Source organism: Lepisma saccharinum, chromosome 8 (genome assembly GCF_977018435.1).
Source record: "Lepisma saccharinum chromosome 8, izLepSacc3.1, whole genome shotgun sequence".
Lineage (NCBI taxonomy): Eukaryota > Metazoa > Arthropoda > Insecta > Zygentoma > Lepismatidae > Lepisma > Lepisma saccharinum.
Genome location: NC_139236.1, coordinates 77,385,076 through 77,397,405, shown reverse-complemented (window position 1 = coordinate 77,397,405; position 12,330 = coordinate 77,385,076). Strand labels below are relative to the sequence as shown.

Sequence of the window (12,330 nt, the reverse complement as noted above, 5' to 3'; positions counted from 1 at the left end):
AGTAAAAGTTTTAAATTTTAATATGGCGTAGTGGTAGGGTCGCCTAGTGTTCAAGGGGTCCCGGGTTCAATACCAGTTGGAGGCACATAATGGTTCGGATCCCAATTTAAACTGTAGGTCCAGTCCCGATTAGCCTTACCGTGTATAAAATGGACTTAAAATCTAACTCAATCAATCAATTAAAAAATTGAATTAGCTGGGGTGGTTCAACCGTTATGGGTCTGACTGCCACGCGATAGACCCTGGTTTGATACCCGGGTTGTGTGATTTCAGGTGAGAATTATCCTACGAATGTCATTTTAAAGCCCGGTCATGAAAATCTACAACAACGACTGGGGGTTTGTCATGCTGACCACACGTCACCCCGTAACTGGTTGAACGATCTCCCCCCTCTGTTGAGGTGGGAGTGAGGTCCACAATCGGTAGGTAGGCCCTGATAAATGTGTACCTGAGGGGTTGTTGATCACAGGCAAGCTTGCAATAACTTGCTTGTAGGTTGTGAAAGTAAGTTTGTTATGGCAAGCTCGATGCAAGTTCGATGCAATTGGTACTCGGCAAGTATGTATTCGTAAGCACTTTTGCTTTGCAGAAAATCTTCTGCTGAAAGCTTACAGCTAATTATGATACGCTCGATGCATGCTTGGCTTGGCAAGTTTGTTGCAACTTCGACTCATGATAACTAGATAACTGGCTGTAAGCTTGCTGAAAGCTTCTTCACTTGACATAGCAAGAAGCTTCCTTCAGGCTTGCAGCAAATTTTTTGTGCTATCAAGGATCTCGGTAGTATATACTATGCGCGCACGTGTGTGTGTGTGGGGGGGGGTTAACGACAAGAGGATATTTGAATAGATTCAACAAGGTCATCTCAATAAAAATTAGGTGGGTTATAATTATTTTTTCTGTAGTTGGGAACTAATAGAAATGTAGTAGAAAACCCAGCCAGAGAGCAGATTCCCTTGCCTCCCCCCCCTTCCCTTCTTGAATTTGAACTCTGTCAGGCCACGCTTTGAAATAAAGTAAATGGATAATTCGTTGGGTCTTTGTTTTAATTAGATTTATTAGTATACATTAGTGCAGTCTTTGAGGTTTGTGTTATTTTATGCTTATTAAAACACAAAGTCATAGTCAGTCCTGCGTCACTTTTCAAAGACATTGAATAAAATAATATTGTACACGATGGCAATTAGTATATTGTAAGAAAATAAATTTAAATTACACCTAAGTTACTCGTTTTGCACACACACTTGTTCACATGCTTCATCTTCTGTAGATGATTCCGATGGTTCAATGAGATTAAATGATGATCTGTCTCTGGCCACAGCCGGGGTAGGAAAGACGGAATTAAGGTTATTTGGCTGATCAAGAATGTTTTCATTCGAAATTTCTAGATTACGCAACAGGGCTGCTGCTTTTCTATCACGAACCATAAGAGGGTGATCTTCCTGCTGTTCCGCTTGGGCAAACCTTGGCACTCTTATGACGGTGTCCAAAGAGGGTGAACCCCTTGGTTTGTCACAGTTCAAACTGAGTTGAGACTTGCGTTCAAATGAACTTAGCTTTTGTTTAACTGTTACAGGTTCTAGATACTCAGTGGGCACATCTGCTGCTTTTCTGTGCTTTAATAGTATTATCACAATAACTACTAATAAAACAATCAAAATACAAGCTATAAATATACCTAATAACCAATATGGCACTAATGGTTCGTCACTATCTATGTCGATGTCAGTTGAGTTGGTGCTGTTCACTGATTCTGTCGTGGTGTATTGAACAGTATTGTTCATTTCAGACGTCGATTCTTCAGGTAATGTAATTCCTGTTGTAATGACTTCAAAATCAGCTGCAACTGTTAAGGGAATATCTTCATCTTGTGCAAGGGCAGTTGTGTACAAGGACATTGCAACTTGTGTAATATGTGTTTGTGTTTGATTAGTGCAATTAACATTTTGAGTATCATTAAATGTTTCTTGTATAACGTCCAAATAACTTCCACATATCCAAGAGTTGTTGGCTATCCTCAAGGAACTAAGAACAGGTAGATAGTTTGTGAATACAGGTGGCAAACTTGTTAAGTTGTTGTTAGACAGATCAAGCGAGGATAGTTGAGGAAGCTTCTGAAATGCAACTTCAGGAACATTCTCCAGTCCACAGTTTCGAAGATCTAAGGATCTCAGTGACGGTGAATTTAGAAATGTATCATTTTCTGGCATCGTCAAAGAAGGATTGTTGTGCAGGTATAATACTGTAAGTTTCGAATTGTTGACAAAGCTATCTTGTTCTATAGTTGTAATCGAATTGTAAGACAGGTCCAGTGACTCCAAATTGACGAAGTTTACAAAATCACACTGTCGTATCACCTTGATTTGATTGTGTGATAAGTTCATGATGGAAACATAATACAGTAGTGTAAGGATATGAGGTGAGACGCTTGTACTCTCAACACCATCGACACTAGGAGTCTCGGTACGAGGCACAGAAAAAAATCCAAGTTGTGTGCAGTCTGTACAGTTAATGTCGACAATAACAATGCAGCTACAGTTCCAGAAGCATTGTTGTGGGTTCACACTTGTCCAGAAGAGAGACATCATGACTAATATACTCCATGACACATGCAAGAATCTTGACATGATGGCTTCTTCCCTCTAGCAAGTTCATGCATATCTGAGGAATAAAGTAAAGACTATTACTATAATGTAAAAGCTTTCATGTAATAATCAAACTATTGACATTACTATATATATATATATATATATATATATATATATATATATATATATATATGAACGTCTCTGACAATTAAACATAAAGTTCGATAGCACAAAACAGTACAGGGACAACCGACATAAACACTAAATAACTTTGAGTAAATGTATAATTTTACCATTCCAATTCTGCTAAGTCTAGATCATTTTTGACAAATATGACCGAGTTATAAGTTCCAGGAACAAAAACTGGAGCGTAAATAAACAAATTTTGTTTAAAGTTTCCTCACAGTTTAGAGTTCCAACCACTTTGCAATGTCCATCCAATGGGAATAGTACCCCAGACTTGACTAGAAGGTGTCACCTGTGAGAGTTAACTTTTCGATTACACCCTAGAAATTCTTCGTGTGTAAATACATAATTATTTATAATTTACCTTGACAGTCCGTCAAATTCATGGTTGCTCGCTAAAGTTTCCAGTAAACCTTTATGTCTTGTAAAATTTCCGAGAAAGAAAAAATATAGACTATTGTACTTAGCCCCAAACCAAAATCTGAATTACGCCACTGCTCTGCTTATCGAAATTGTGACGTGTTACTACTACTCCAGTTATGCCACTCCTGCAGTCTTTAAGTGCATTATCTCTGAATTAGGCCATCCTGATTAAGGTACCTTTACGAGATAACGCATATTCGCAAAGTGACACGTTGATTAGGAGAATCGCAGATTCTGCGTGATGTACACTCGACGGCAGAAGAAACCGTAGGCGATGTTTCCATCGCTATTTTCATCCAGTCTGTTTTCCACAATGTGATGATAATGAATAAAAATAATAAAATAGCCATGGACAATATGCCTACTATTATATTTGCCGTTGGTTGTAGAAGTTATATATACCGGTGCATCAACTACCATTAAAGGCGATGAAATAAGATTGGTGAAAGGACAATCACAGACACACATAGAGTGGAACCAACCCGAACCTCACAAAGGATTATACTAGTTGTGGCTCCAGACGCCAGAGACTAGTTAGTACGCAAAATGCAGTCCAGGGTGTCCTATATGGAAGAGAGGTTGATTTACACCTCACTATCGGATTTCGAAATTACATTTTCTGCTATACTTACAATTTCCTCAATAAACCGGAAAATACCACGACAATCGTCCAATCTGCAATCTGACACAAAAGTGTCTATTTCTAGAAAACAAACAACAATGTAACCAGACCCGTAGAAGGCAGACCCTTATCAGCAGCCGCCATCTAAAGGCGAAAAATTAGGGGGGGAGGTTGCAGAACTGCAGATGAATTTATCAATACATTACAACTTATTATAGAAGATGTTTAATCCTGCTAATGAAGTAAAATTAAATACCACTGTACACAATCTAAATAGCATATTTGAGGAATTTCTGGGGGGGGGGTTTCAGTCCCCTGAACCATGCCAATCTCGTGCTTATATTAGTGGTACAGAAAATTGGACCAAAAAGTGGGCCAGATCTGAACATTTTCATAATAAACTGAAATCGTATGGGGTGTTTAGACCAATGCTTCCTCTTTAATCACCAGAAAATTTCCAAATGACTTTCCGCCATTTTGAGAGAAAGTCCGCCATATTGGATTTTGACCATTAGTTTACTTTTGTGGCAATAACTCCCAAAACGATCAACATAGAGAATAAGTTTTATTAAAAGTTTTCCTTACATAATTTTGTACTGCAGGCACGGTTAGTCACTTTCTCATAATTACAGATTGAAATGAAAAATTATAATTTAAAAAAAAAATCATTTTATTCAAGAAAAAAAAATTATGGCGAAAACAGAAAAATATTCAAACAAAAGTTTTTCGGGAATTCTCTAATATCTAATCTTCTACAATGTATAAATTGGTATATTTGGAGAGCTAATTGAAATTGATAATGATTTTTGTAACATTTTTGTGTTATAAGCGTGTTTTTTTATTACATTTAATAATATTGGACCATCCGAGTAAACGAGTCCCCCTCGGGAAGGGATGGAGGAGGAGTTTTTTTTTTTTCAATTAGCGAGGATATAGGACCCGAACCTCCCCAAAATGCCACAAAACACAAAAATATAGTTATTTTCAAATCTTTGTTGACTGGACCAATAATGGACACGAATGATTTTTCAATTGTGTTTGTCACATACTTAAGAAATGGTATACTATATGCTTCATTCTATTTTCTTTCGGGGGATAAAAACATCCCTGGCAGAGATAAAAATAATTTTCTTTCACAGGGGATAAACTTTTTATTGGGGGGGATCCCAGGCAATCCCCCGTTAATTTGCACACTGAATATATTTCGTATATAGGGCTGTGGTTATTGAAGTTTGAGAAATAGAAAAAGCAAAAAAAAATATGCTTGGAAATTCCTATTTGTTCAGAAGTTATAAATGAATGCCTTAGTACGTGAGAATTAGATCTTTTGGGGGTTAGGCAAAAGGGAAAGCACTTGGCTACTTTTGTGAAAATGCTTACACTAAAGGGACTTACGCTATGAAATGCTTATGAAATGCTTTATTAAGTCCTTTTTCTAAAATAATTCTTGCTTATGTGATTTGTACGTACAAAAAATGGACAGTAAATGTTCTTCTTTTGTCCTGCTGTTAAAGGGAGATTTCCTTCTTGTTTCCCTTGTTTAATTCTGAAGGATTTTCATCTACATTTGTTGAAGCTTCTTCATATTCAATTATTTAATAGTGCTGCGCCATCTATGCTAGTACAACGTATTCCAGGCTTGGCCGGGTTTCGTCTTGGTTCGGTGCACACCAGCGCTGGTTGAATGTGCCGTGTTGTGTAGCGTTATACTGTATAGTGCAAGTGGAATAAGGCTAATTATTTGATTGATTGAAGAATAAGGTTCATATCCAGTGCAGTGCAGTAAGGGCAGCGCGTGATATGGAGACGTTTTTAGAACTGAAATGAGAACCATCGAACTTCGTTTCAACGTGAATCGTTCTATGTAGTGTGAGGTAAGTTACTACAGCCTTCTACCGTACTTACTGTTAAATTATGATTTCTCTTGAGGATTTTTGTTACTGTGTTATCGTAAAAAGCCCCAAGAAACTAGCATGTCACACTTTACTTACATGTTATAACGTAAGTCAGATACAAATTCTTCCAAGACGTTTTCAATCTCTCGTATGCACAGCTGTGAACAAGTGAATAACGTAAGAAATCACATCAGAAGTCCAAGTGCAAGCTCCTGTTAGGGTTTGAATGTGTCGTTGTGTTTAGCACGTCATTTGTCATCCCGTTTAACTTGGAGAAGGGGAAGAACGACGTAAATAACGAAAGTGGAGATAACTCGGGAGTAAAGCTGTATCCGTGAAATTATTATATAACTCGAAAGAGGATCACTCCCAGGAATGCTTCATTACAGAATACTAGCGAAAACGTTGCTATTTAGTTATCAGGTTAGGTAATTGTTATTTGAAAATGAATGCAGTGGTTGTGTGTGCGTGTTACTGGTGGGGGATTTGTTCGATGGCATAGTAGTAACGTCGACGATTTGTAATGAAGGGGTCCCGCGTTCGATACCCAGTGGGGTTACATAATGGTTTTAATCCCACTTTAAACTGTAGGTACAGTTCCGATTAGGTTTTCTGTGAAAAAGTGGACATAAAAACAACTCAAAATCGTGTCGGTGGTAGCATAGTGGCTACTCTGTCCTCTGTAGGGATGGCCAGATCCTCGCGGATCCGAAATCCGGATCCGTTTTGCCATCCCACATGAGCGCTTCTTTGGAAAGTAAGAATGTGTTTATAACATATTATTACCTGCTAATATATATATATATATATATATATATATATATATATATATATATATATATATATATATAGTGTGTGTGTGTGTGCGCGCGTGCGCGATTTGTAATTAATACATTAATAAACTTACAAGGGAGGTCTAAGTCTCCCCCTCCGATTTCCATGAAACTTGGCAGGTGTATAGAGGGGCCCAAAGGAAGAAATACGTGCTTTTTTGTTTCGGCTAAAAAACTGTTTTAGGGGGCAACCCCCCCTCAAATGTGAAGATGAAGACAAATTGACGCGGGGATCTGACCCCTGTGTGCCACTCCGATTTCCATGAAATTTGGCAGGTGTATGGGGGGACCCAAAGGAACAACAAGTACGTGTTTTTGTGTTTCAGCTAAAAACTATTTTATGGGGCAACCACCCCTCCCTCAAATGTCAAGATGAGAAGAAATTGAAGTGGGGCGAGTGTGTTAGCCGATGCGTAGCAAAGTATTTTAGGAACAACACTTGAAAAAAAAAATTGAAGGACTAACTAATGAAAAATTTCTTTGTAATCGAAGATCATAATACCTTTTAAGGTGTGGTAATATTATAATGGGATTGAGATACGAAACTCTCGGATCCGGATCCAGATCCGTAACTTTTGGATCCGGATCCGGATCCGTTTGGCTATCCCAAGTCCTCTGTCGTCTTCTAGCCAAAACAGATTCAGTTCGACTTTAGATCCGCCCAAGCTTCTATTGTTGAATTGCGATTTCATCATGCTACGCACGTATTTATTACATGGTTAGTTTTCTATTTATTGGTATGTCTGTTATACTTCGGAGATTTAGCGTGTTTTTTTTGCCATTAGTTTCCTGTCGTAAAGTTACGAACTGCTTCTATCTGGATGACATGTACGCGTATGGGGGTGCGAAGGGATTTTCTGAACTCGTTCGTTTACCGTGTGGTGGAGTGGAGCCATTGTGCAGTTTCTAATTGCCAAAATCGCTAAATGTTTTCGCTATAAAATTAGGAAGGTTTCAAGTACGACACCCCTTCGAGCCTCATGTGGAGAGCCAGCAGCTCTAAAACGGAAGTGTCTTGTCGATGGAAAACGTGCTTGTTTGCGTTAAGGTAACTTTTACATCTTCTTTCCGCCGATAAATAGGACTTTTCGGAAGTACAAACAGTGTTAATTTCTTTCAGGAAGCTTCAAATTTGCTTTCTCAATCATTATCATTATTCTGCGGTACTTCGTCTTTCTCCTATGAAACTGAAAAAAATCATTAAACATATAGCCGTTACCCGTGATATTCTTACATTATCTTTTTACCTGTTCGTTATAATAACAATGATCGTTATTATTAGACATTTTATTATTATTAGACATATCTTATTTGTCTATGAAATATAAACTTTATATTGTTATTAATAGTAGGCTATTATTACTACGTGAAAGAGACTTGCTTCGAAGCTATATCAATCAATTCCTCCAACCATGGGAACAGATGGCTGTTTTACGAAAGGAGCAGTCCACATTTTAACGGGGTAGAGGGAGCGGATGCCCCAGTGAAACATAAAAGCTATTTAAATATCCTTTTAGCTCAAACACACTTTTTTGATAAACGTTTGTTACCCACAAAAAATATTCCATTAGCTTCTGCCTCACTAATTATTTCTGACGTCGTTAGTGTGTGAACCAATCATGGCAGTGTAGCAATACTTTGAATACATAATAAACTAAGAGTTTGTTGAAACACAAACATGAAAATTAAAGCGTTTCATAAAGTTATAGGCTGCAACTGAGTTTATTACTTAATGATAGAGAAATAAACTGATATTAAGAAATATCTGTACGCGATTTCATGAATCAAGTTTGTGATATTTTTTATACATGCAGTATTTTGCAACAGATATCCGTGGTAGTTTGCATAGACAAGTTCACCTTATCTTAAGTATTATGTAACACTTCTGAAAGATATCTGAACGATGAGGATGGCTGTTGAAATGGATGATAGAGTGAACACAAGTGATATATGAATGCCTCTCCCAGGCGTTCAGAAGAGGCGGGTTCCCCATGGAAAATGAACATCAGCATAAAATTATATTAATTATTTCAGTCACAGACAGGAACTGATATTTACAAATCTGCGTCTACATGCAGGCTTAAAAACACTGTTATGAATGAAGGGGCCATTTTCGATCATGTTTATACATATATGCCAGAACAAAAACTTATAGTATTCTCTTCCAAGCATCGACCGTTGGGAAAAAGTAAAGTGTAGACCATAAACACACGACAACCACGAGACAAAAGTAGTGTATTTTCAATTAATCACGAGCAGTGGTGGCGATTAGGGGGAGCTGTCCCTCCACTTTTCCTCTCGCCTTATGGCCTCTTAATGCTACAACAGATAGTTTTGACACGCAATCGCCTCTATTGATCACGAGGAAATTTTATACAATCTGTTTTACAAATAGTAAAAAATGGTTTCTAATTGTAAAGTATAAGGTATTTCTCACATTTCCTCAGCAATTGAAACGCAGGATAATTCTATGTAATTTTTAGAGAGTACGTTGTCAGGCTCGAGCTTGTCGCCATGCTGTTTATACAGTCTGCACGTATTACATAGTCAACGCTGTCTACACATAGAACCATTGTTTACGTGTAGACAAGTGCCTCCCCCTGAGATTTCTGGAAAGTGTTAATTGGAATGGTCAAATTGTAGCGATATATTACAACAAAAGTATTGTTTTCTGTGACTTATAGGCCACAAATTACAGCAATTGTTATTATTATTATTATTATTATTATTATTATTATTATTTGAAGCAGGGTTACATTTAAGCTTAGTTAATTTTACACTGATTTAACTATAAAAAAACAGCTTTTTGTCCTGCAAGAATTAATATGTTAGGTATGTGTGCAGTTATGCAAACTGTATGTAGATATACAGAATATGAAAATTTGAAATGTAGTAGTACTACTACTAATAATAATAACAAATGTAATAGCAATAATAATAATAGTTTCTATGACTGCCCCCCTGAAAAAATCTGCGGACGCCCTTGCGTGTAGATGCACATCACTAATTACAAGAATATGGCGCAGGAACGTGACAATTTCATATTGGAGCAGTGTTTGCGATAGGGATGAACAGTCTTGGATCAAAGAAAAGAAATGCTTCCCCCTTAAAAAAAATCCTACTGGCGTATATGAATCTAGGATCCTTGATTTCTTAGCATATTGTATAGTCACGGTCAATTCATGAACAGCCTCATGTACTTTTAATGGAATTGCTACAACCCAGACGTGTCCGTGACTGTACTAACCATTCCACTTTTCTATACTCTAGGAAATAGGCTCAAAATGCATTTCGTAGCATGGCACAGTCTTCTAGGTGGAATATGTAATTTTCGTGTGGTATTTAGGGATATATTAAATATGACTAGTCGAATCTTAAAGCCGGCTTGGCATTAACCTTTTGCCGCCCAAGCGTCTCGAACGAGATACCCAAATGTAACTCTCACTGTCCCAAGCGTCTCGATCGAGACGCTGTGTCAAGGTCGTAGTTTTTACGTTATAACTTTTCTATTTTTGGCTAGAATTTCGATTTTTTTATATTGTTCCTAACACATGTATTTAACAGAAATGTTTTTTTTTTGCATTTTTTTGTCTTCATGAAAATGGAGGGGGAAAGGCGGGAAAAGGGACTTCTCTTTTGCGTCTCTTTTCAAGGTCAAATATTTGCCGACAAAGGAACACCAGCTTTGTTGTTCTAAAGCAATGATTTTCACTCCCGCCTGTGAACTGCTTTCGAAGGAAGCTTGTTTATCAGTATCCGATGTCAAAATGAAAGTTTTCCGTGAGGGGGTGGGGGTGGGGGAGTGGGAGGGGGAAGATTGGTTGTTGAATCTGTGTTGTGAGAATGGAATTTCGAAGCGCGCTGAAGGAAACCTTTGTTTTTTTAGCACAAGTGTCCACAAGTTGCGACAGGGGTTACCCTGCATTGTCTAAAAATAGAATTTCAAGCGGCTGCAAGAATCGGTGCTCATTTTTTACTGCGTTCTAGCTTTTCGTCCGTGAATGTTGTGCGTAGGTGTCGTTTTGTGCCCAAGTGCGAGGACATTTTTTGGGTGAAGTGACAATTTTTTAAAATAATTTGGGGGTTTTTTCTCCCTTCCCCCTCCATATATACGACAAATTTGCATAAATTTTGCATTTTGACATTTTTTTTCGGGGGAGGCGGGGGAAACACCATTTTTTTTAAGAAAAGTATTTTTGAGGGGATTTCCCCCTTTTCCCCTCCATATGTACGCCGAATGTGCATAAATTATATATCGTCTGAATCTGGGATTCATTCTGCGTACAACGGTATATCTTTCATATCTCTAGGGCATTTAGTTTCTGAGCTATAGTCATTTCAAGGTACCGCTGCATTTTGAAGCTTGAATCAGTGGCGTGCCCACCATTCCTTTTGGGGGTACAACTCAAGTTACATTGGTCATACGACAATGATGCAAATATTTTTCTGTTTCTTACATGCCAACGATAATTTCTATGTGCATTTTGAACTTTTTATATCCTTTTTTTCGGAGGGCGGGGGGGGGGGGCGAAACCCCATTTTTTAAGAAAAAGTATTTTCAGGGGATTTCCCCCTTTCCCCCTCCATATATACGCCGAATGTGCATAAATTATATATCGTCTAAATCTGTGATTCATTCTGCGTACAACGGTATATCTTTCATATCTCTAGGGCATTTAGTTTCTGAGCTATAGGCATTTCAAGGTACCGCTGCATTTTGAAGCTTGAATCAGTGGCGTGCCGACCATTCCTTTTGGGGGTACAACTCAAGTTACATTGGTCATATGATAATAATGCAAATATTTTTGTGTTCCTTACATGTCAGCAATCATTTGCATGTGCATGTCGACACTGTCATGTGCTTTTTTCTTGGGGGGAGGGTGGGGGAACCAAATTTTTTTTTCAGAAATTTTGGAATTTTGATAGTTATCCCCCTCCCCCCCGCCACATATACGCCGAATTTGCATAAATTTCATATACTCTGAATATCTGGTTTATTCCGCGTACAACGGTATATAACTCATCTCTCTAGAGCAATTAGTCTCCGATCTACACTCATTTAATTGAAACTCTGCATTTTGCTCAAAATCGGCTCGGGACAGAGAGGCTTACATGTGAAAAAGGCCTTGGGTCTCAAAAGGTTAAGTGGTCGATCTCAGATCTCGCCACGGAAGTTCACGGGTTCAAATCCTGACGTGAGCATGAGTGTTCTTTGCGCGTGTCCTTCCATTAAATTTCATCATATCATTACTCAGCGAAAAATGGCTGGAAAGCGACGCTAAATAATAAAATGACAAATACTCTTAAAACTACACATCACTATCATTATGAGCATACTCACGCTTAGCTATGAAAACGAGACATTTCAAACCAGACACACCTAGTCGTGGAAATGATGTTCATCGCTAGGATCCATAACCATCCAATATCTTATCATTGGCTATCGCGCACTTGTCTATAACTTTGAGATAAGTGCTCATAGCAACTTTGTGTGTTTACTTAAGTTAACTGTTATGCAATCATCAGGAAATGATATAGCGACTTCTGCACGTTATCTTATCAATATTGTTTCATACTTGTATTTAGTTTTTCCTCGTGTCCTAGCGACGTAATTATATGAAATTGATTGATTGAAATTAAAATTCATTCGTAATACCGATACAAGCCAGGCCTGTAGCTAGCCAATGCCGTCATAAAAATTGGCCTGTGTGGAGACTTTTGGATTGAACGTGACGTCATCATTGGTAGGCCTTGGATCGGCACACAATAACAGCATCGCAGTC

General features: G+C 38.0%; 1 protein-coding gene across 1 annotated transcript; it reads right to left on the bottom strand.

Moving 5' to 3' along the window:
* Positions 1-1,084: 1,084 nt before the first annotated feature.
* LOC145991169 (uncharacterized) lies at positions 1,085-12,024 on the bottom strand. The gene is made up of 2 exons (XM_083127008.1): positions 11,889-12,024; positions 1,085-2,661 (listed from the first exon to the last, which is right to left on the bottom strand). The coding sequence occupies exon 2, from the start codon at positions 2,625-2,627 to the stop codon at positions 1,224-1,226; it is 1,404 nt and encodes a 467-aa protein (XP_082983134.1). The 5' UTR covers positions 2,628-2,661; positions 11,889-12,024; the 3' UTR covers positions 1,085-1,223.
* Positions 12,025-12,330: the final 306 nt, after the last annotated feature.